This window comes from Artemia franciscana, chromosome 19, assembly GCF_032884065.1.
Source record: "Artemia franciscana chromosome 19, ASM3288406v1, whole genome shotgun sequence".
Taxonomy (NCBI): domain Eukaryota; kingdom Metazoa; phylum Arthropoda; class Branchiopoda; order Anostraca; family Artemiidae; genus Artemia; species Artemia franciscana.
The window spans coordinates 18,332,886-18,359,658 of record NC_088881.1 but is presented as its reverse complement, the minus strand read 5'-3'; the positions used below and the strand labels follow the sequence as shown (position 1 = coordinate 18,359,658).

General features: G+C 35.1%; 1 protein-coding gene across 7 annotated transcripts in view; it reads right to left on the bottom strand.

Annotated features, from left to right (window-relative positions):
- LOC136039368 (endothelin-converting enzyme 1-like) overlaps positions 1-26,773 on the bottom strand; it is a 223,018-nt gene that overhangs the window by 129,845 nt on the left and 66,400 nt on the right. For all 7 annotated transcript variants that reach the window (XM_065723039.1, XM_065723038.1, XM_065723043.1 and 4 more), the window contains one exon: positions 2,404-2,539. In XM_065723039.1, the coding sequence (XP_065579111.1) occupies positions 2,404-2,539 (136 nt within the window). The remainder of the gene's footprint in view (positions 1-2,403; positions 2,540-26,773) is intronic.

The window sequence follows — 26,773 nt, the reverse complement described above, 5'->3', positions numbered from 1 at the left end:
TAAAAATACGGAGTATTCTGATCACCTAATAAAGAAACAAGAGGAGTACAAATGAAAAACAGTGACAAAACAAAGCCAAAGGGAGTTCAGGAGGCTTCGTGGTGACAACTCATGACCTTAACTCAAAGTTACTTTGTCCGAACGTAAGGGTCGTCAGTTTACTGCAAACGGAATCGTGTTGTATTTATTTGGACTTCTTACAATCTTATAAATTGTGACGTATAGTATGGGACGAAACTGGAGGGCAGTCCAATGCATCCGAATTTTTTCGTGTATTATTTACAGGTTAGAACACCTACTACGGTCATATCAAAGGCTGAGACAATAATTATGTGGAGCGAAGGATGTTCAAATCAGAACAGGAACAGAACTCTTTCTGATGCAATTTGTCTATTATACTCAGAGTACAGTAATATAGAAGTATCTGGAAAAAGGACACACACAAATTTGAGTTTGACAGTGTATACGGTAGGTAAAAACCGGATGCAAAGATAGAGACATTTACATTCCAAACGTGTATGCATCTGAAATGAAGGATACTAGCGGTAATCCTTACCGAGTAAAACATGCAAAGATTAACTGACTTGGTCCTAAATAAAGACTTGGTGCATGTAAGGTAAATGACCTCATGAAATTACTGGCTGAGTTGCCAAAATATACTCATGCTATCTACAAGGGTGTTAAAGTTAAGTGATCCATCTTGATTATATTCAATTGTAAGCAATTTTCGTTTTCCTAGCACGCTCAGAATGATTTTTTTTTTAAATAAAAATAATCCATCTTAAATCTTTAGCCAATAGCCTACAATGTTATTATAGCAGACCCAACTTACAAAGAGATTTTCAACCCTTTAGAACCTATGCACACCAGGAAACAGTTTATCCTTTCTGCGTTGAACTTATGCACACCTCGTATATTTTGCATTTTTGAAAAAAGTTGGTTATCACACCTTGTATAAAGCCAATTGGAGCCGCACACACCTCGTATGAGCTGTTTATACAATTTCAAATTGCTTATGGTAGTTAAAATATATATATCTGCGTATAAAATACTTTTTCTGAGTCACATGGAAGTTTATGGTATTTTTATCTAAAGATTACACCCACAAGTCAGTTTTTATCGTCTCCTGAACAATTTGATTTTTCCATCATACGAGGTGTGCACGCGGCAGCCGGGAATTGCTCGTTCCACAAGATTGCCTATTCTCCTCAGTTATTCCTAGTCTAGACAGCTTAGTCTTGTTAGCATTAACTAAACCTAACTTTTACACCTTAAACTCTCAAAACTTTAAAAAATTCATTCATTTCGCAAACTATTTTACGTAGACACACAGTATTAGATTCTACCAAATTGGGACTACAATATCTGAAACCTTTATTTCCAACTGGCTTGACAGTTAAAATGAAGGTAAACAGGGATGAAGGGCCCTATCCAATTCTAAATGCTGCTTCAACAATCTAAACAGATTGCTTTCAACATAACATATGTTTAGTTTCGAACTTATCTTTATGCACTGATTTTCCACGATGAAATACAATCATAAGGAAAAAATGGGGACAAAAGGTGCCCTTTTAAACTAATAAAAGCAAATTGAAAACCGTAAATGAATTTATTTTGAAAAGTAAGTTTTTTTGTATTACTATCCAACAGTTCGTGGTAACGAACTGTAGTTAGGAGCGACCCGGCTCAATAGTAACCGAAACTCTAAAAAATGGAATTTTGATACCAATAGTTACATCAAAAGAATCGCATTTTAATGTTGATTTTAAATGCATAAGTTTCATCAAGATCAGTTATACCCATCAAAAGTTAGGAGCCTGAGAAAGTTTGCCTCATTTTAGAAAATAGGGGAAAATACCCCCTAAAAGTCATACAATCTTTACAAAACCCACACTATCAGATTCAGCGTATCAGAAAACCTTATTGTAGAAGTTTCAATCTCCTATCTACAAAAATGTGGAATTTCACATTTTTTGCCAGAAGATCTCGATTGCCTTTTTTGGTGTTTCGACAAACAGGTGGATTCAAAACAGGCATAATTTTTAGTAAAGTGCAAGTATTTCCCTATAAACTTTAAGAAGTTTTGGGAAGAGAGCATTTTCCATTCTTATTCAGGGTGATTTTCAATTCGTTTAAGTTTGAGGTTGACTTATTAATTGAATTCATTTCAGCTCTTTCTACGTTAAAACATCGCTCTTTATTTTGTTTTATCAGAAAACTTTTTAAAGGTTATTTTAATGAAAAGGTTTGCCCGTATTTTAACAATTAATTGCCTTATAGTCTTTCTTAAAAAAAAGAAAAATGCCTTATAATTTGATTATGGAGTCTTTTCAGGTCGCTTAAACAAGTTGTAAACGAAATTTTTCATCTAATACAATTTTGGAGATTTTAAAACTTTCTCACCAGTGTGTATTAGGTTTTCGTAAACATTCCAGTGAGTAGTTGTAGTAGGCAAAGGATTATGTTCTAACCATCCACCACAAGAATAAGTCCAAAAATCGTCGCAAGGTGAAACATTTGCTTGGCGGCTTTCAATAACCTAAAAGACAAACAAAACGAATGAAGTACAAAAGTAGTATTTTTTAGCATAAATTATTTATCATACTGATAAGAAAGAACAACATTAGGAATAATGACACTGGAAACACTGGTATAGGCTGTTATTTGGAGAGCAAACAGAACAATAAATCCTTTTGGGGTTCAAAAATCCTTTTAAAAGTGCGAAAACGTGGAAAATGACGTAAACATTATCAATTGGAATATCAGGGTTTTATTAGCTTTTCATCCCCCTCCTCTCCCTCCAAAGAGAAATTAAAACTATTTATCTCAGGTTATAGCCTAAGCTAAATTGAAAAGAAGAGAATGTTTCTCAGAGATTATAGAACATCTTGCTGTTTAAACTGCTAATGAAAATAAAACAAAATATGATGAAAATATAATACTGTAGCAACAAAATTATGAAAACTACAACAAAGAATTATTGAACTACAGATCAAATATGCAATTTTCCACGTTTTCACGTGGACTACCGTAAAATCGAAAAATGCTTACCTTATTTAAGGTGAACTATGAAGCTTAGCTTATGGACATAGATAAGCCAATGTCTAAAAGATACTTAATTAATATTGAACACTTTTCCAACTTTGATATACAAACATACAAAACATACAATCATCGATTTGACCGTTACGACACTAAAGTATCAATATTCCTACCATAACAAACAAGTACAAAGAAACAGAAGTAAAAGAGAAGGTTGATTTTTCTTAGTCTTCTGAGACTTTCATTCCCATCCATTAGTTAAAAGTTATTGATTGTTCAGCTTTTGCTAGAATCTTTCTGCATCACTGGAATCCTACTAAATAAACATCCACTGCGTCACCATTTAATCCTCCCTTCCCAAAAGAACTTTATCTCTTATCATGTCACTAATAGCTTATTTGCATTTTCTTACACTGAAGTTTCAATCAAGCATCATTTATGTTGAATTCTTAACACTTAACACATTGCTCATCAATCATGTTTGTCTGTAAGCTAGCTTGCCGCTGAAATATAATTCAAAATGTCAGTGGTGATGCTCGCTCGGTTAGTGCCAAGACTAGAAATATTGATATTTTTCTTATTTATTTTGAATCAGTTGTTTTTTACCAATTTTATCAAATGATGAACTTCTGCGACTTATATTTAAGACTGTATTTTTGATATTTTTTTCTCAGAGAGCAAGGGAGATGTTGATTGATGTCTCTAGCCAAAAATTAACAGGTGGTGATGGTATATTTCAACTTTAAAACAGCTAAAAGCTGAACTGCTGTTACTACTACTGCTACTACTTCTACTACTGCTACTACTACTACTACTACTACTACTACTACTACTACTACTACTACTACTACTACTACTACTACTACTACTACTACTACTACTACTACTACTACTACTACTACTACTACTACTACTACTATACTACTACAACTAATAACTCGCCGCAGCACCAAGCCACCTGAGGCCAACACAACTACGCACCTTCCTCCTCCAGCCCAATCTATTCAGGGCCTCCCTCTTTAAAACCTCCCAGAAAGTTTCCATTTCCTTTAAATTTTTATTTATGACATCCTCCCACCCCAAACGAGGACGACCTGCTTTCTGGTTAGTTCCAGATGGTTGACCAAAAAGGACAATCTTCGGCAAATCTGTCATCCTTCATCCATAAAACGTGGCCTAGTTTTCTTGGTATACCAGACAAATGGGATAAGATCTTTGCTAAAGCTCTACTATCAACAGAATTGAATGCTTGTTCATAATATATAAGACTGAGGACCAAAGGTGTTTGACAACGAAGGCATTTTTCAATTATTAACATAAGAGCAGGGCTTCCACTCTCGAATCTCAAAATTCGGGGACAAGTTTAAAAAATTCGGGGAGTTTTCGGGGACAAGTCTTCAAGATTCGGGGAATTTTCGGGGGCAAGTTCAAAATGGACTTTTGTTACAAAATTTGGGAGCCAAAATTGGTTATAGCTTCGTTTTCAGGCTCAAGTAGGGCTTGGATCCGCGTACTAAATCTAGTTTTTAACAGAATAGGTTCTAGAGCTAGGGTACAGGATTGGAACCCATAGCCAAAAACAATTTTTGCTGGTATTGCGGACAAAACCTCAGAGCCATTTTTAAATAAATTAAAAAAAATAGGCTGAATGACACTGCAATTTTGTTGCTTTAGGTTCTATATTATCTTTGCTGCTTTATTCCCATAGCCCGAAAACGAGATTTTTATGTCATTTATTTTCAGAAAGACGACGAAAATAAAGTAGCCTATAGAAAGGCAATAATCTCATACAAAGCAATAACATTTGCAATGATTTCTCGAAATTAATGAATATTCTTCGGCAAGCAAACATGAACTTACACCAGAAATTTAATTTTTTAAAATCACCTGAAAGCAAGGAACAGAATTAAAAATTAAAACGAATAGAAACGATAACATAGTGAGAGGACTGTCCCCTTTTAAACGCCCAACTATTCATGCTGAAGTTTTTTAGTACTTAAGCTTCTCATTTTTCAATTGTTTTGGAAGTTGTACTTACAGAATCGGGACTAAATCTGAACTTAAGCGCAAAGAAAAAGGGGGCTATCCCCTTTATATATATAATATTTTTTTGTTCATTTTAATGTTGCTCCTTGGGCGTACTTTCAGACGGAAAAAAATCTTTTATTTTATTTCAAACAGTTTTTTAAAAATGCCAGGAAATCCAGCTCCATCTCCACAGAAAAATTATTCCTCTCCCAGGAAAAATCGTCTAGATAATTCAATACCGTTAAAAATTTATCCCGGACAAATACCATAAAGGTCCCCACGCGTAAGATTCGGTTTAAAAAGATAAACTTAAAATAAATAAAAAGAATTTTGTTTAGGATACCTGGCCAATCCGTTTTTTCTCTGATTGGTTGAAAATATATACAGGTTTTATTTTCTTGACTGGTGTTTCAAAAGCCTTTTCGGTCCAGCGGTTCTACCTAGCTTCAAACACTTAGGCCTGCTTAAATCCTAGAGTGGAAATCAGCTTTTTCAATTTATTCTGCACCAAAAAGGGAGTATTTTGGGATGGGAAAGCCAAAAGAATTTTTCGAATGATCAAACATGTATTTGCAACAAACCTTGTTTGTACAGGAAATAATAAAGCCTTCAAGTTTCAATTATATTCAATTATACAAAAAAGAATATGTCATTGAAAATTGCCACGAAGAGGCTCAATATCAGCTAAACTAAGCACACTACCTACGACCTAAGGGGCCACAAAACTAGAAATAAGAGTAGCTGCTTCTTCAACAGTTTCAGAAGCCTTAACATTTGACAGAAGCTTCGTCATTTCACGGTCAAGGACAAGAGAAGAGGAACTGAGATTGAGGCTCTTCATTCCCACTTTGGTCTGAAGACTACAAGCAACCGATATTGTCGCCAAACAGTTTCGTTTATCTGTTTTCAAATCTTTGAGGGCCCTGAACAAGCGTTCTGCTGTAACGTTAGAAAATTGCAGTGCACACATGTAGTTATTATTATTGTTAATTTATTACCCGTCAAAAACGGAAAAGACGGAGTATATAAAAGAAAAAGAAAGAAAAGCACAAAAATTTAAATACACTTCCACTTCAAATATTATAAAATATCACTAGTCCAGGGGTAGTTGGCTCTTAAAATATTGGTACTGAATTTGGAGATTCTTCTCTCTGTGGCCATGGAAGGGTTGGTGACCTTATGTTTCCTGGAGATGCCGCCATTGCTGTCCCACAAAGGGAGACGCAGGAGAAACTTATCATATCTGTGAAATGCGCTGCAAATGGCTTTCTTTTCGGTAGCTTTGAATATTTTTCAGAAGGGAACCAGAGCAAGCAGATGGGGGGTAGTAAAAGCATTGTATAGCCGGGCAAGGAGAGGACGGTTGAAACGATACTTATTGGCACCAAGTAATCCGTAAGACGCTCGTAGATGGGAACAGTGACGGTTTGTCAGTGCTGAGCGTGTGTCCTTCAATGTAGAAGAAATAGGAAGGCCAAGATACGTAAAGGACTCACAAGGCTTAATCAGAGTGTCGCCAATTTTAACGGAGAGGTTAATTGAAAGCTCATTTTTTGAACCATTGAAGAAAAGAAGTTCTGTTTTAAATTCGTTGAAGGAAAGTCCGATCTACTAGTATGCCGCTGCAAGTGAGTCGTAATTTTTTTGAAATAAAGATATCGAACGAGAAACATGAAGAATGTCATCAGCAAAGTTCAGCAGCAAAAGATTAATCCCACGGAAAAAGCACGACGGCTTTATTACTTGCTGTACTTCGATAATAGCGTTATTAAACAGTGATGGAGAAGTTTTGCCACCTTGACGTACGCCTTTCTTGACACTCTGCATTTCTTTAGAAGGAAAACTGCCGGACGGAGAGAGGATCAGGATAACAGCCGAGAGCTTATTGTACATACTGTAAACAGGGGAAATGATGCAAGAGGAAACACCTCGCTGAAGGGCTTTGAGCAGGATATGGCCATGGATGCCAGAATCGAAGGCTCTACTAACATCAAGTGCTCCAAAGACGAGAAGATCACCATTTTTATCTGCATCAATAAAAAGATTTGCAAGAACGCTGTGAACGTGTTCCCGTCCTGAGTGCTTTTTGAAACCGAACTGGTCGTCCGGAGTAGTGCATCCAAGTGCAATTTCATCAAAAATAAGGGATTCAAATAGCTTACAAAAAGTAGTTGAAACAGTGATCGGCAGATATGAAGCGCATTGGTCAGCTGTTTACCTTTTTTTAGAATAGGATGGACCAACCCAACACCAAAGCTGTCTGGAACGATGCCAGTAACGAAAATCATTTGAAATATCGCTCCAGGAGAAGATTGCTGGCAAAGCTTAAATGGGTACCAGATATACCATCGATGCCCTTAGATTTCTTTTTTTTTTACCTTATCAATTTTGGAACGCATCAAGGACGGAGTGACCAGGACACCTATATCCTTAACTGCAAACTGAAACTCCTTATCGAGGGCCTGGCAAAAGGTGTTATCTAGGTAGGAATTAGGGGCTGAAAATTGGTTTCTGAAGTAGTCGCACCAGTCTTTTTCTGGCATGCAGGGCGGGCCATTGGAAGATTTGTTCTTAGATCGAAGATGCCACAAAGCAAGAGGCGAATTATCGACAATCTCGCTGGTACGGGCAATTTCGTTAGCCTTATGCTCTGCGATGGCTTTGGGAAATTTACGTTTCGTGTAAATACGAACAGCGTTGACTACTCCAGAGCGCGGCTTCCCACAATCTACCCATAAATGTAGCGAGAATTTTGCTGAATCACATGCGGCCAGGAGATTAGGATTATTCCGCCAGTTATGCACTTCCGTGCCGTGGCGAATATTGCGGACCGGAGCTGCAGTTTTCTCAGCTGTATGGATAGCATGCGTTATCTCAGAACAGTAAATGTTTAGTAGGATGGTTTTTTCTGATTCTACTGTCATATTCGGACAACAGAGAAGTGCGAAAGGAATCCGGATCTTCGACAGTATGTAGTCACATGAACTCTGGTAGGAATCGATGTTAGCTGCTTCCCAGTTGAGGCTGAACAATCATTTAGGTGGGTAATTTGTGGGTGAAGTTTGCGGCAAGGGCTTTACTTGAAAAGAATTACAGATCGGCATGTGGTCGGATATGGAGTAATCAAGAAGAACCGTAGTATTAGAGGTGGGTTTAATCATAGAAGAACAATAGAAATAGTCCAACTGAGACACGGAACCAGATTGATGGATGTACGTAAAATCACGATCATTTCCAACATAGGTGAGACTTGGACAAGCATGGAGCAAGATCTGAGATCTATTGTTTTCAGGGTCAGACAGTTCACAGTTAAAGTCACCAAACAGGAGACAACTTAGGCATTCATATTCATATTTTAATACTAGCTTGGCAATAGATGTACATGTGAGAGAGAACTTTCTCTCAGACATATCATTACGGTAATTAGTAGGAAAATAAACGACGAATATGACCACATTCGAAACTTCAACCACAAGGAAACTATCAGACTTAGCAACTAGATTACCAAGTAGCTCTTTCCGTATCATCAGGGCCAAACCACCTGAAGGCCTACCGCGAGTGGACTTATCATGGTGAAAAAACAGATTATGAGAAGACGTGAACTCCAACAGTTGACAACTATCGCTTGACAAGAAGTGTTCCTGAAGACCCACCACGTCAAACCGCAAGCAAAGTTCAGACAGTAGGTGATGTCTCGGTAGAACTTACACATTGATGTTCCACGATACAATTTTTAAGGTTTCTTCAGGCATTGGAATTCTAGGGGGGCTTCTTGAGAATAACTGCATAGGAAGGCTTGGCAGGTGAAGTGACTAATTGATTCATGGATGTAGCAAGTTTCTCAGCTGCAAGGGCTTTTTTCTCACTTTCAATAAAGTCCTTCAAATTATTGGAAGTTTTTGTCACTTTTTGAGTAACAATAGCATTCAATTCATCAGGCGTAGTTGGGACCTCCGTAGGATCACAGATTACGATTTTCGGCAATTTGATCTGGTTAGTCTCACATAACTGGATCAGTTTCAGCATATCAGGTTCAGCTAAAGAGTCAGTCAGACTCTTTAGCTCTACATTCTTTTTGAGTGTGTTCATATTCCTGGGACTTATAACACTGAAGGACTCTGCAATAGTACTGATATACAATATACCTCCCTTTTTCTTCCAAAGCACCTAACATTTGGTGCTTGCGTATATATTGTTACACTTTGTCCTTTAGTGAGGATTCCAAATAGAGTTTGAGAGTAGGGGGGATGGAAATTTTGGGTGGGACCAGGTAGACCCTGGTTAGGTAACTGAAGCATTCAGCTGCAATCACAATTGTCTAAAGTGTAAGTATGGTAAAATAATCAAGAAAATACGAAGAATCCCCAATACTCACGAGATGATTATAACTTGAAGCAGAAGATATTATATCCAACCGGTTAATTTTGAACTTTCCAATGCTTAGAAGATTTGAATTTCCAAACTATAAGCTCAATTCCGTTTTATATTTTTCAATATCATACGTTCGCCAGCGTACCATAGTATAAAGTTGCAGAACAATATTGAAAATTTGGAACGAACAGTGAGCCTTCCACTAATTCTATTTCGGGTAGATCATGGGAAAAGAAAGATTTTCGGGGAGTTTTCGGGGATTCGGGGAACGACTTTTTTTTTCGGGGATTTTTCTCAATTTTCGGGGAAATCCCCGAAAATTCGGGGACAATGGAAGCACTGCATAAGAGTGAGCGCTTGGTAGACACATCCTCTACCTTTTCGAAAACCGCACTGTTCTCCTCTTAAAACTTCTGTTCTTCTCTGTCTACAGCATCTCTCAGTCTAAAGAGTATCATATTACTAAGTAATTTGCTACCTACAGAGAACAGACTAATGCCACGGTAATTACGACCCTAACTCATGTCACCTTTCTTGCACAGTAGTTTAACTAAGATTTTCCTAAAACCCTTCCTAAAACTCACTACTATTACTACCACTACTACTGCTACTACTAATACTGCTACGACTACTACTACTGTTACTATACCACTACTACTACTATTACAAGTATTACTATTAATACTACTACTAATACTACTACTACTACTACCACTACTACCACTAGTACAATTACTACTAATTACAACTCACTACCGCAACCAGTCACCTGAGGCCAAGACAGGTGCACATACTCCTTAGCCGTTACAATCTATTGAAAACTAGCCTCTTTACACACTCCAAAGAAGCCTCAATTTCCTTCAAGTCATTTCTTACTACCTCTTCCCATCCCATTTGTGGACAATCTGCTAGTTCTGTGGCCCTAGATGGGTAGCTGAAAAGGAAGATCTTTGGCGACCCGTCATCTTTCATTTCCAGAGAGTGTCCTAGCCATTTCAACCTATCTATCCTTATAGCCACAGAAAGGTAGATATAACCAAATTTTTCATACAACTTATTATTTGAAATACGGTCAGCCAGACGGGTAACAATTCCTGTGGAAAACGTCTAACAAATCCTTCCCCGTCTTTCGAAGTGCCTACGTTCCAAAACATACTTGACACATACCATCACTGAAGCTTCAAGCAATATTGATTCGCAGACTTTTCTTTTTTCACTGGGCACTTCGTGGTTATTTGAAATCAAGTAACCTAAGTAACCAAGTAACCATTTTCGTAACAAAAACAAAGAATTCAAAAAGAACTAGAGTATGTAGTGAGGTCTCAACAATCTTAAAGGGAACTCTATTCATGCTTTTAAAGGGAACCTTAACCCTGGATTCTCTGAGAGCCCTATTTTGTCATTCCATGGCAGCCAACAGGAGTATGTTACGTCATAGGGAACGTTTTCTAAGAGATGCAGGTGCCTGATATGTAATAGGGAGGGTTTAATTTGGTTTTAATGTAATAGGGCTTGTTTACTTTTGGTTTTTACATAATAGGGATTTGACTGTTGCGCATTAGGACATGTTGAAGTTCACTAGTTAAGCAGGGAAGTCTTTTTAAGACATTTTTCTTCAAGACGTTTCAAGACATCCCAATATATTTCTTAGGAAATTTCTCTTCGAAACGTTTCAAGACATTTTCTAAGACATTTTGTTCAAGAAGTTTCATGATTTCCTTAGTTCTTGTGTAATAGGGGAATGCCTACTTATGTTAAGGATGAGGCATTAACATGTAATCTGTTCTTCAGGCGTTTTGAAATCTATCAGTCAGTTAAAAGAAATGATGGAATTTCATTAAGATCTCTCACTTAATGTTGGTTAAATTTATCTCTAATAACAACCCCCCCCCTCTTTAATTGATTGCTAGGAGGGGGATACCCAAATATTGTCACAGTGGCGCGAATATACAAAGCATTGGCTCAAGGAAGCATGGAATTCTCATTAGAAGTTCTCAGAAATAGCTCTTAATATGGATTAAACTTGTTTCTAATAACAACCATCTCCCCCCCCTCTAGAGTTGCTTGCTAGAGTTGGCTAACCACATATTGTTACGGTGGCGTGAATATGTATTGCCTTGGCTCAAGAAAACGTGGAATTTTCATTAAAAGCGCTAAGAAATACTTCTTAATATGGATTAAATTTAATTCCAATAATAAGCCACCCAATCTGGAATTGGTTTCTAGAACTTCCACCGTTCTTAAATTCATGGTTATTTTTACTTATATTTTATCCTATTTCAGGTTTTTTTCAGGTTTTTTATTTTCCGTTGTTGAATTTTAACTGCTTTTTGTGTGTTTTAATAATGCTTTGTAATTCTTTACAAAATTTGTATGTACAAAATATCCCCCTCTTCCTCTGGAATCGATTGCTAGGACCCCTCCCCCCGCCCCCTATTTCTTTAATTCATGCTTTTTTGCTTATATTTCTATCATGCTTTGTTTTTTTTCTGTTGTTGAGTTTTAACTGCTTTTGCTGTGTTTTAATAATGCTTTGTAAACTTTCTTATTAATAAAATTTGTATGTACAAAAGTTTGTATCCTTTAGATTTAATGATCCACGATAGAACTTTAGTACATTACTCTAATGCAATTTAAGCATCTTGTAGCCCATGTACATAGGTATATACATTCAGGAATGCCCTTTAATATAAGTGTAAAATTCTGTATAGTAAAGAAGAAAAGGAAAAACTTTTGATCATGTATGAAGGCGTAGCATATTCTAGCCATAATGGTACTCTCACTTTTATTTCATCACTGATACCAATTTTATTTGATAAAACTCTCTAAAGCATTACTCAACAAGCAGGTGTACTTGAAATGTTTGAATGTTCCACCCTGCATGTCAGTTATTGCAATCATATGCGAACACGTAATCAATAGCTTAATCATTCTTGTATGAGTGAACAGGGGATTCTCCTTACGTGAAATAGGTTATTTCGTAGAATCTATTTCCTGAATCAGAATAATGAAAATAGATTGCTGGTTCAGCTATCCAGGGCACCATCACGTTGGATAGAAATGTCCTTTCAAATCCTAATGAGAATATAAAATCGTTAGAATATAAAGATTCCCTGAGAAAAATGCATTAAAAAATGAAATCTCTTAAAGTATTATGTAACATCCCATGTGTGCACCGTCACTAGGAAAAACGTGCGTGTGGGTCCTCCTCAGTTACAAGCGGGGATCCCCCGTGGGGAAGGGGGTTGAAAAAATAATTCACGTGTGAATGCGTCATCCTTACCATAGGTAGACATTCCCCTATAACGTAAGAACTAAAGAAATCATAAAGAAAATCACCTTGAAGAAAAGATGTCTTAGAAAACGTCCTGGTATGTCTTGAAACGTCTTGGAAAAATGTCTTGAAGAAAAATGTTTTAGAAAACGTCTTGGGGTGTCTTGAAACGTCTTGAAGAGAAATATCTTAAAACACGTCTTGGGATGTCTTAAAACGTCTTGAAAAACGTCTTGAAGGAAAACTTCTTAAAGAAACTTCCCTGCTTGACTAGTCAACTCTATCATGTCCTATTACGTAACAGTCAAACCCCTAATATATAGCACTCGAAAGTAAACAAACTCTATTACATGACAACCAAAGTAAACCCTACTTTTTACGTAACAGACACCTGCATCTCCTAGGAAACATTCCCATATTGTTGACATTAAGACACCCTCATCTCTCAGAAAACACTCCCTATGACATAACATTGACCTACTGGCTGTCATGGAATGTCAAAATAGGGCTCTCATTGAATCCATGGATTGGGTTTTCTTAAGAAGCAGGGATAGGATTCTCTTTAAAATTGCTGAGGCCTCACTACTTCTGTATGTATTGCCTTTCTAGCGCATCAACTACTTGCATGCAGTTCTTGATATTTTATTATAGAATAGCAAAGATTTTTAATTAGACCTATACGAAATCAGGTTCTGGTCTGGACACTTTTATTACAACAGGCTTTCATAAAGATAATGTACTTATCATCATCCTGGTGAAAATTAGAAACAAGCAATGCTCTAGTGACGTTTATTTTAAAATTCGAGATAAGACTTAGTCTCTTAACTTTGAAATTAATACAGAAAGAAACATATCAGACTGGCCCTGCATCAATTAATGAGAACAATTGGATAAAATGTGATATAGCAACTCATTACTCATTATGGACCCGTAGATTGTATGAGCGTAGATTATCAGTTAAATTGACATATAGCCTAATGTCATTTCTTCGTTAAGGTTTTGATAATTTTTTATTTATGTAAGTAAGAAAGGTGAAAACATTCCAAACGCTTTTTTTTTAGTAAAGCGCAAATTATGTTCTGGTCTTGACACCGCATAGAGGATATCAGCCCTACTCATATTAATTTTTGCTCGTTTTGAGTTTGACTCGGCTATTTATTGTAATTTCTTTTGTAATTTACTGTAATTTATTTATTGATAGTGATTTGTATAGGTTTACGCTTGGAAGATTATTTGACTTAGTTTTTTTGCGCATTCTTGGCTTAATTTAGCTCTTTACTTTTATTTGGAAAACTTGTCTTTTGAAAAAGTTTTTCAAATTAATTTCTGTTCGTTTTATTTTATATAGTCTTTCTCATGAAAAAAAATATTGTATATCCTTTCAGTTTTCTGCTCTAAGAATCCATAGTATGAGTTGTTATTTGTATGTTGGAGAAACTTTTTTCAACAATTTTTAATCCTGACACAAACAGTATTTTTTAATTTAATTATATAGCTCCTGAAGTTGACCTGAAAAATAAAACTTAATACTATTCTCAAGACATTCTATCTATGCACTTTGACAACATAGACACACTTACACTATTTCTATTTATTTTAATTGTAAGAGCAGAAGTAGTAATAGTAGTATCCCCAAAATTTTCAACTTAATACCCCCAGTCGTTCTCGGTTTATTGCTGAGGAATCTTATAGGCAACGATTCAACACAATGCTTTTGATTTATTATAAAACAACATATAGTTTTAAAGCATAATGGACCAATTGCGTAATTGTGGGGGGGGGGGGGTTTACATGCCTAATATCCCTAAACACATAGTTGCTAGATCATTCTGCTGACTTTCTCAAAGTTTTGACTTGATACGTTTGGAAAATGAATGGGCGTGAGAAAAGGGCTGCTTGCTCTCCAATCTCTTGTTAGTCTTAAAAACTTTACCAGACACTCGTGCTGTTGTTGGAGTGCAAGGGGGAGGACTTTCCCCTTCATATATCTAATGAAAACATTTTAAACAAGTAGTTGTTTAACACATTTTAAACATTTTATTTCAGTAAAGTGTAAATTATGTTCTGGACTTGAGAAGGCATGGGGGTTGCAAGCTTTACTTGGGGCTTGTTGCCCTCCAATCACTTTTGACTGATAAATAGGGCACTAGCCGTTTCAATTTTCAATCGAATGAGCCTTTTTCGAAGTTTCTACGACAACAAATGGCCATCTCAAATTTTCGATCAGATACACAACGGTAAAATACGAGTTTTTTTTTTTTGGGGGGGGGGGGGGGGTATTCACCCTCCGATCACTCTCAATTTTAAAAATAGAACTAGAAATTCTGATTACAAGTCCATCGAGCCCCCTCCAAAGTTTATACAATGACCCTTTCTATATTCTATATGTTTTATATGCCCCAGGGTACAACTTATAAATCTTGACCTGAGGGCTATGGGGCAAGGTTGCCATCCTCAAAGACATAATTTTCGGACCTCTCAATCACATCGAACAAAATGGCTATCTCAAAATTTTGTATTGGATGTGTTTCGGGTGATGATGGGCATGGGAGGGGGGTTAGTTGCCCTTCAATCACTTTCGACTATTGAAAAGGGCACTGGCCCTTTTAATTTCAAATCGAATGAGCTGTTTTTGAGGATTCTATGACAACAAATGGCCATATCAATATTAAAATTAGATGTATTTTTGGAAAATACGTGTTGGGGGAGGGTATCCACCCTCTGATCACTTTAAATCTTAAAAAGGGCACTAGAACTCCTGATTTCATATCCAATGAGCCCTTCCAAAGTTTATACGATCACATTTTCCCTATGTATCTTACATGCCCACAGGGCATAACTTAAAACCCTTGTTCTGAGGGTTTTGGAGAGGTTGTCATCCTCAAAGACATAATTTCCAGACCTTTCAATTACGTTGAAAAAATGGCTATCTAAAAATTTGGATTGGATGGGTTTGGGGAAATGGTTGGCATGGGAGGTGGTTAGTTACCCTCCATTGACTTTCGACTATTCAAAAGGGCACTAGCCCTTTCAATTTCCAGTCGATTGAGCCTTTTTCGAAGTTTCTACGACAACAAATGGCCATCTTAAAATTTATATCGGAAGCATTTCAGCAAAATATGAGGTGTGGAGGATATCCACCTCCCATCACACTGAATCTCAAAAAGGACACTAAAACTTCTGACTAGTAATCCAAGAAGTCCCCTCCCAAGTTAATATAATCATTTTTTATATTAGCCTTATTTATCCAAAGGGCATAACTTACAACCCTTGCACTGTGGGCTTTAGGGTGGTTGTCATCCTCAAATACCTAATTTCTGGACCTTTCAACTACGGGGTTAGTTGCTGTTTTCAACTAGGGGGTTAGTTGCTTTCTAATCACTTTTGACTATTATGGGCACTAGCCCTTTCAATTTACAACGGAATGAGCCTTTTTAAAAGTTTCTATGACATCCGATCACTTGTAATCTTATATAGGGTACTAGAACTTCTGGTTACCAATCCAAAGAGCCCCCTCCGAAGTTTCTACGACCATTCTATTTACACAAACTTTATATGCCCCAAGGGTATAACTTACAACCCTCGCCCTGAGGGCTGTGGGGGGTTGTCTTCCTCAAAGATATAATTTCCGGACCTTTTAACTACGCTAAACAAGGTGGTTATCTCAAAATTTTAATTGGATGTGTTTGGAGAAATGGAGAGCGTAAGAGAGGGGGTAGTTGCCCTCTAACCCCTTTCGACTATTAAAAGTGGCATTAGCTCCTTTAATGGTTGATTTAATAAGCCTTTATAGAAGTTTCTATGACAATAAATGGCCATCTCAAAATTTCTATCACATACATTTCGGAAAAGTACAAGATGTGGGGGACCCACCATCCAATCTCTCGGAATCTTAAAGAGGGCACTAGAACTTTTAATTACCAATCCAATGAGCCCCTTTGAAGTTTATACAATCATCCTTTCTACATAAATCTAAAATGCCCTCAGGGCAATGAGCCCCTTCCGAAGTTTATTTGATCACGCTTTCTATGTGTACCTTATGTGTCCCCAGGGCATAACTTACAACCCTTGCCCTGAGGGCTCTCGGGGATGGGGAGGGTTTTCATCCTCCAAGACATAATTTTCGGATATTTCAACTATGTTGAACAAAATGGCTATCTCAAAAATTTTATTGACTGTGTTTCGGGAAAGGGTTGGCATGGGAAGGGAGTTAGTTACCCTCCAATGACTTTCAACTATTAAAAAGGGCACTATCCCTTTCAGCTTCCAATCTAATGAGCCCTTTTCGAAGTTTCTACTACAACTCCTTCGATGCGAAGCCCTGGTCTAAATAAAAAAAAAAATGATAAATAAATAATACATTATGCCCATATCGCTCTTTACTTCGGCAGCGCTATTAAGCTACCTATGATCATAGTCGTTTTCCTGACAATTGATACCACCTTCCCCCTCCCCTCTGTGAAAATGAAATTCTTACTTTATAATATGCTGCGAGTTTTCATTAATCCGATTTTATTAATCCTATCATTAATATCCACATTTTGAAATCATTTCAAAAGATATTTTTATCCAAAAATTGCGATCAATTGCTTATGCGACATTGGATTCAAAGGGTCAAGAATGCGAGAAATATGGTGAACGAAGAAAGCACGACGCATTAAGATGCCAAACAACGGATAAATATATTATTAAGGCTGTATCTGGGACCTTCGGGGAGAAATGCATTATCAGAAAAATAACCATGATATCTGGAAAGAGCTTAAATAAATAACGTACCTATTGGTACTACTTTTCTTTTTCTACAGTATTTACTCTGCAATATTTCCAATAATTTTTATCACAGGTTCACACAAATGCGATGGTTTCGCCAATCATCAAACGTGGTATAATGGAGATTAATCACAGGTTAATTCAAAAATTATTATAGGAGTAATGCTGAACAAACATTAGCATAGGATTTTAAGGGACTGAGATTTAGAATTTTTGAGAACTACAGAATTTTAGGGTTGTATTATTTTAATGCGAGGAAAAAATAATAACCTGAAGCATCCCAAACAAAATTGACTAAAAATAACAGGCCTATAAAAAGGGTCTGATTTTAGAGTGAGGTAATATTGCGTCAAACTCTTTCATATTATTTCAAGACGAGCAACCTATTCTTGGTGTCTTTGTAGTTTGTCAGCTTTTGTGGTGAAAATTGGAAGGGTTTTTATTGTAAAAAAAAAAAGATTCAAAGAAAAATTAAGAACAACTTTAAAATCTTTTTTATCACAAAATTTTTTTGTATATGACGGGACTGCAATTTCTTTGATCCTCCATCTTTATGCTACATTCATAAGGTTTTAGGCTACTTTACTGAAAGCATTTGCTAGTGCAGCAAATGTAAATAATGGGTAAGTCGAAGTCTTTTATTTAACGGTTGTCTTTTAAAACAGTTTAACTGAAAATTGCATTATTAAAAGTAAATATCCATCAATAAGCTCTTTCATTCTTGAGACATTGTGATTTTTTTCTTTTTTAGCTCCTTCCAATTTACCTTGTATTTACGTAGGCATTTTTGATGCAAAAAGGGGGAAAGTCAAACTTTAGCGTAAAAAGTAGGGGCTGAGGAGGAGATACCCCCTCCCCTCATCAACATTACAATTTATACCTGCTTTAAACTTCAAAATCACTCGTCACTTTCATTTGTATGGATTTTTTGTTCAATTTTGTCGTTTTTTATACCATTTCTAGGGTTGCCTTGAATAGGAGGACGGCTACTATTTCCTCAAAATCTATTCCCTCAGTCATAATATATCTTTTACATAATAACGCTTTGAGAAAAAGAGCTCACTTAGTCTATTTATGTTTTGAAATAGCCTACATTTTAATTTTTCTGAACAAACAATCATCCCTGCAATAAGAGGGAAGTTTTTGCCCCTTCAGCGGCATACTGCACGCTTCGTTCTATATTCATCCGTGTATTCTTTATAATGAAGGCAAGTCGGAAATTCATGTTCAGTTCATCTGAGACACCTTTCACAGAAAGTTTGAAAATATGGAATAAGAGGTATTTTTGAGGCCTTGGGTACCCCCTCCAAAAGCCAACATCCTAATAAATATGGGCAACCAAGTAATACTCTACAGTTATAGCCTTTAGATTTATTTGATAATTAATGTATGATAATAGTTCCTTCTTAATTGATTGCATATATGTTTAAAGTAATATCAAACTATTTGTTCTATTCATTTTTTTCTTCATTTCCACTTGGTAAAATGTATGATTATCTCATCTAGTAGAAAAGGATCATTTTGCTCTCCGGATATGTGACAATTTGAAACTCAAATTTATTTGTCGTTGTAAATCAAACTAAGACTTTTCGCTCTTAAAAAGGAATTTTTTTGAAGACATTTAATAACGCAATTTTGACTTTATACCTTAAATTAGATATCTTTTTTCGAGACCACACTGCCTTTCTATGACAAAACAAATAAATGTTCAAGTGGAGATAAGTCCATTTAAACGTTTATTTTTTTCGACGTTTATATTATGCATTTATAATAAAATGCATAGCTTTTAAAATATAGGTCTGAATGCCCTCAAAAAGGAAAATGAAGAGGAGCCCTGTTTGGAAATTAGGAGGAAACTCAACCCAGTCGATAAATATCATTGCAATGAACTGTTCCTGTTGCCGTCTCATTCTTGAATGCGAATTATGCGAGACCGAAAATTAGAAGGGAAAAATGTATTTGGAAATCATTTAGCTCGATTAGCGCAATCTTCCATCACTGGAAGACTGATTTGAAAACAAAAGTGGTGAGCATGTCGATGACAGTATTACAGACCATAAATACTACATTCGAGAACATTTAAAAATGCTGAATGTGAAAGGAATGCCCGGAAAATATTTGGAATCGTGACTCAATTTAAATAAAAAGCACTCAAAATCCTCTAAGATAGAGGTATTGAGTATAACACAAATTAAAGCAGTTAAGCTAGATTTTAGCTGAGGAGCTTTTATCTACAGACGCTTTTCCTTTTGCAGATATATTTAACTAACACTTTTTATTGTTTAGTAGAAATTGTCAGTTATGCTTTGATTTTAAATTCTGTTCGGGTTTCTTGCTTTTTTTTATATTTTAATTCAAAATTTTCACAAAAAAAGTTTTTAAACGAATCTAAAGAGCTATGTCAAACCAAAGACAAGTACATAAGAAAAGTAATATAATTAAAATACGCCAGGAACATCTGTAACCTAGTAAAGAGAAAATCACGAATCGCGGGTTAAAACTGGTATACCCAGGATTCAGTCCCCGTATCTTTACTTTTCTTAATATTATGAATTATTTAAGAATTGTTTCCAGTCATTTTAAAACAAACTTTAGAAATTTAAGCCCTGGAAATGGAAAGGCATTTATACCAATGCTTGCTGATGGCGATTCCCAAGTTTGTGCAGTAAAGAGCAAAAGGACATTGATGGAGTTTTCAGAACGGTAATTAAACCATATTTCTATTTAGCTTCGGGTAAAACAATTATGGTTAAATTAATTTTTACAATAAAACAAAAAAAAATTTAGGAAAAAAGTTTTTAAACAAAAATAAAGAGCTATGTCAAAACAAAGACTAGTACATAAGAAAAGTAATATAATTAAAATACACCAGCAACATCTGTAACCTAGTAAAGGGCAAATCAAGAACCGAGTGTTGAAACTGGTATACCCCAAGAATCAGTCCTTGCATCTTTACTTTTCTTAATATTATGAACGATTTATGAATTGTTTCTAGTCATTTTAAAGTAAACTTTAGGGATTTAAGCACCGGAAATGAAAAGTTATTTATATCAATGCTTGCTGATGACGATTCCCCATGTTGCGCAGTAAAGAGCAAAAGGACACTGATGGAGTTGCAGAACGGTAATTTAATCATGTTTCTGTTTAGCTTCGGGTGAAACAATCAAGATTAAATTAAGAAACCAAGTTTCTGCTATATTCAAGGACTAATAATCACTACCCATGGATACAAAAAATGCATTCTAGTGGAGAACTAATTAGACATCAAAATTCAGTTAGGCAGTAAGATATGGTACCGGATAAAATATTAATATTTAATAATGGTATTGAATAAGATTCCAGGATTCTGTATTGAGATCTAGGTATAAAGCGTAAATTGAAATATTACGCTTTTACTTTCACTTTCGTTCACTTTTAAACAACTTTTACTGCTTTTTTTTTACATATCTTCATATTTTCCATTCTGTATCTGTATCTGTTAGAACATTCGCCACGCACTTAAATCCTATTAAAGTTATCCAAAATTAGTGTACTGTCTGGTAGGCTTGTCAAAGATTATATTACCGAAACGTTTATAAGCAAATTGACATTCTACCACTGACTGGCCTTGCAAATTTTACACGTAAACATTTATATTCAATTGTTATTAGCATAAACTGCCCAATTGTTTTCCAAGTGTACTTGCTTCTAGGTCCACTTTCCACGCGATAATTGCTAAAGCGATGGTTTTCATCCTCCTCAGGCCATCTAAACCAGATCAAATTTTACTTCGTTTATAAGGGGTTAAAGCCTTATAGGGGGGTTAAATCAATATGAATATGATTTTTGAGAAAAGGGGAAGTACCTAGCGATTTCAGGAAAACACTAATTAAACCACTGTATAAGAAAGCTGGTTAAAGTGAGTGTGGTAAATATCGAGGCCTTAGTCTGGTCTCAGCAGATAGCCATTAACTGTATATAGAAAGTCATCCCCAAAGACATAGCTATTAGATTTTTCGACTATACTGAACATAATAATTATTTCTCAAAATTGTGATCGAGTGACTTCGGGAAAAAAATGAGCATGGGAGGGGGCCTAGTCGCTCTCCAGTTTTTTTTTTCACTTAAAAGGGCACTAAAACTTTTATTTTCGTTAAAATAAAACCTCTCAAGATATTCTAGGGTCACTGGGTTAATACGATCACCACTGGGGGAAAAAACAAAAATAAACACGCACCCGTGATCTTTCTTGTAGCAAATTAAAAAAAAACATAAAATTCGATATTTTGCAGATATGAGTTTGAAACCTCTGCAGTAGGATTCTCTAATATATTGAATCTGAAGGTGTGATTTTCATTCTTTGATTTTTTGATTTTTAGGAGGGTGTTCCCCCCTTTTTTCGAAAATAGAGTAAAATTTCTCAGGCTTGTAACTTTTGATAAGTAAAACTAAACTTGAAGAAACTTATATTTTTGAAATCAGCATAAAAATCTATCATTTGAAAATATGGTGAACACAATCAGTGATTCCGGGCACCTTTTTGGCACCATTCCGAGAATTTGCATACAATAATGATTTGAGATTATTGCTTAACAGACATATTCTTCTGATGGTTCTATGAAACTTGTTTCCATCTCCAAAAATTGTAATGGCTACAACCGAGCAGGTATCATTTATACGATATAATGGTCCTGAGCACATCGAATTTTCGCTGTTAGGCTTAAGCATGAGTTTGGGTCCCCAAATTCCTATCCAGTGCCCCATGTCCCCCTCCATGACCCCAAGCACCCCTCAACCCCCCACCCCCCGCCTTATTTTTTAACTTTAATTTTCTTATTCTTTTGACATTGTGGAACTTGCAATTCTTAGGGACTTCAAATTATTTTCGGACTTAGAATTTACTGGGATTTAGAATTATTTTGGTACTTAGAATTATTTTGGAACCTGGAACCTTTAGGACTTATTTTAGGACAGAATTAATGAGACTTAGAATAATTTTCTGACTTACAATTATTTTGTAACTTAGAATTGTTTTCGACATATGAAAACAAAGAAAGGAAATAATAAATGAAAAGAGAAAAATCAAATAGGTGAAAAACGAGGATTTTATCAGCCAGTAGCAAAATATAAAAAACAAGCAAATATTTAGACAAGGACCTCCGCCAAGTCGTCCTCAGTGCTAAAAAAAAAAAATAAGAAAGAGGAAAAAAAAGAAACAAAGAAGACACAACAACAAAATCTAACTTAAGTCTTAAAAATCTTTTTAAGTGAACTGTACGAGAGTAAAAAAGACACTGAATCAAACAACAAAAACCAACTTGAAATCAATGAAAGAGAAGTTACCAATTAGATTTAATAAGTATCATTTGCCTTGCAACAGCTTTTGCCTGTCTACAATTTCGGTTTTCATTAAATATGCGGACAGGTTGTCTTAAATTACACTGGACAAAAATATTCATAGAGTCTTTTAATATTAAATTATTATAAATTGGGCTTAAGGAAATATCTCCCGTGTCTCTATTTATAGCCAAATTTCTATTTATCTCAATTGCCTCTTTAAAAGATTGCGGTAGGCCATTTATGGTAAATAATAAAGTTGCCTCTTCAAAAAGAGCTAAATGGTCAGGATTTTCGTATATATGCTGGGCCAGAGCTGAATCAAAGTTGTCATATTTATTTTCCAATATCAGGGACTTATCTATTGAAATTTTGTGTTCATGCAATCGTTCCCCTAGTTGTTGATGGGTTCTGCCAATGTAGAATTTTCCACATGAACAGGGGACTCTGTAGACACCACTACCTAGTATAGGGTCCGTTTTATCCTTTCCCGAGTTGAAAAAATGTTCAACTTTTTGTTCATTTTTGAAAGTAACAGAGAGATTATGTTTTTTTGTTTTTTTTCCCAAGTTTGCCGCTGAGTTTCGAGACGTAGGGTAATGTAGTGAAGAGTTTTTTTTCTCAATTGCCAGTGTAACTGAATCAAGGGGGACGGGCTCCCTATTTTCTTGTTTTACCTTTTTTTTAATCGTCTATCTATTATATTTTCAATGAGATTGATCGGGCAGCCATTGCAGGATAGAATATCTTTTAACATAGTCTAACTCGGATTTTACATGATTACGTGAACATGTTTCTAGAACCCTGTCGACTAAAGAAATTACTATCCCTCTTTTTACACAAGCAGGATAGTTTGACGAGAAATGTAGATACCGATCATTATGGGTCGGCTTTCTATATATAGAAAATTCAAGGCTAGGAATATCTTTTATAATTAAGACATCCAAGAAAGGGAGCTTTCCTGAATCTTCCAGTTCTATTGTAAATTGATGTGCCCAAAAATCTTTCAGTGAGTCCTGACCATGTTCCCAAACAGCAAGAATATCATCAATGAAACGAAACCAGAGAGAGTGTTTTAAGGGGAAACTATTCAAAGCAGACTGTTGTATGAAATCCATGTAAAAATTTGCCAAAAAAGGATACAAAACAGTGCCCATGGGTAGGCCCTTGACCTGAAGGAGAAGTTTTTCTCAAAACATAAAATATAAAGAGAACTTGTTGCAAAGACGTACGAGCGTCATTATTGTGTCAAATTCCAAGGTTTTATAATCTGACCAAGTAGAATTTTCCTCTATTTTCTTTGCAAGGCCTGTTCATATTTATGGACACCGCATGAAGTGTAAATGGAAATTTTATGGTCTACCCAAAATTCATAAGAAGGATTTTCTGTTACGTCCTATTGTAGCATGTTATAGCTCTCCAGCTACAGGTTTGGCAAAATTCTTAGCTACAATTTTCAAGTCTCTTCTAACAACACAGAAATTTTATATAAAAAATTCCATAGATCTTGTTGAGAAGCAGAAAAATCATAGTATAACAGAAAAAACTATCTTATATAGTTTTGATGCAATTTCAAGGCTTTTAAAGTGTTTCAGGGAGGGGAGCTGAAGACGAAGGGAAGAGTTAACAACCCTCTCGTTTGTTTTACGGTTTATTTGTAGAAATTATTAAGTATTGTGATTTTTTTTTTTGTCTTTGTTAGGAGGAAGAAAAAACTGATTTAACAGAAAAATCACTTTCAGTAAAGGGCAAATGATGTTTTTGCCTTAAGAGAGTCTGTAGGGGCGGTAAACCTTCTCTTGTTTAAGATTTTTCTTTTAGTTTTAAGTTTTATTTGATCATTTATTTTAATTTCAATCGTTTTAGGTCTCAATTATTCATCAACATATGTATATTTTATTTGAAGTTTGGGGTTGTTAATCCTTTTAATTTCTGTTTGTTTCAGATGTCATTTATCCTGTCAAGGAAATTTCAGTGGTTTTACTTTTCATTGATGATACTTTCTGTTTGTTTTGCGTATTCTATGACTTTGTTTCAGGTCATTTTATGTTTTAACAAGGCTCTTTACTTTTCTTTTAAAATGTATCTCTAAGAAGCGTCTTAGAAAAATAAAAATTAAGAAAAGCAGCTTTTCTTTAATTTAACTTTTTAGTGTGGTTCTATACCCTCTGATTGCTGCTATTCGTTTGCAGAAGTAAAACTAGAATAAAATAAGATTTATCTAAAATGTTTGTTAAATTGTTTTCAGATTTTTTGAAATAAATTTCGTCATCAGTAAAGCAGAAATGACACTCAAGGCTTTGAAAGGGTTTCAGAGAGGGGAGCTAAAAACAAAGGGAAGGGTAAACATACTTTCGTTTGTTTTACGATTTATTTGTAAGCATTATTATGTATTGTGTTTTTATTTCGTTGTTGTTTTTGTTAGGACAAGGAAAAACCTGATTTAACAGAAAAATCACTTTCAGTAAAGGGCAAATTATATTTTTGCCTTAAGAGAGTCTGTAGGGGCAGTAAACCTTCTCTTGTTTAAGATTCTTTTTTAGTTTTAAGTTTTATTTGATTATTTATTTTAATTTCAATCGTTTTAGGTCTCAATTATTCATTAACATATGTATATTTTATTTTAAGTTTGGTGTTATTAATCCTTTTGATTTCTCTTTGTTTCAGATGTCATTTATCCTGTCAAGGAAATTTCAGTGGTTTTACTTTTCATTGATGATACTTTCTGGGGTTTTTTTGCGTATAATATGACTTTGTTTCGGGTTATTTTATGTTTTAACAAGGTTCTTTACTGTTCATTTAAAATGTATCTCTAAGAAGCGTCTTAGTAAAATGAAAATTAAGAAAAGCAGCTTTTTTAAAAATTTAACTGTTTAGTGTGGTTCTATACCCTCTGATTGCTGCCATTCGTTTGCAGAAGTAAAACTAGAATAAAACAAGATTTATCTAAAATGTTTACTAAACGTTTTCAAATTTTTTGAGATAAATTTCGTCATCAGTAAAGCAGAAATGACACTCAAGGCTTTGAAAGGGTTTCAGAGAGGGGAGCTAAAAACAAAGGGAAGGGTAAACATACTTTCGTTTGTTTTACGGTTTATTTGTAAGCATTATTAAGTATTGTGGTTTTATTTCGTTGTTGTTTTTGTTAGGACAAGGAAAAACCTGACTTAACAGAAAAATCCCTTTCAATAAAGGGCAAATGACATTTTTGCCTTAAGGGACTCTGTAGGGGGTGGTAATCCTTCTCTTGTTTAAGGTAATTTTTTTTATTTGATCATTTGCTTTAATTACTTTCGTTTTAGGTCTCAATTATTCATCAACATTAGTATATTTTATTTTAAGTCCGGTGTTATTAATTATATTAATTTCTTATTATTTCAGGTGTCATTTATCCTTTCAAGGAAATATCAATGGTTTTACTTTTCATTTATTTATTTATAATAATTTTTGGTTGTTTTACTTATTATATTAATTTTTTTCGTATTACTTTTGAATTTTCATTTTAAATAAAAATTAAGAGAATAAGCTGTTTTCTTTCCATTTAACTTTTTAGTGTGGCTCTGTACCACCTGATTGTTGCAACTCATTTGCAAAAGCAAAACCAGAATGAAATAGAATATTAAAAATTAAAAATTTTAATTAATATCTTTTCAATAAAATGACTGCAATGAAAATCTCTGAAGAAAGTCTAAGGCATTAAATAGCTCAATAAAAATTTTGTCTTTGTCAATAAGAAATTGGAACTGTACATTTTTTTTTAAATATATTTTAATGAACTTTATTTATGCATAGAACCACACAAACCTGTTCTATCTTTTTTGCGAGTTTCCTGTCCAAACTAATTTTCTAGACTCCGCTCTAAAAAGGGATTTTCCTCAAAAGTTATATCCCACTGAAAAAGTAGAAAGAATGTTCCAACGGACTTTGAATATCGGCCTTTGTATGCTTTGTGCAAAAATGGTGAGATATTAA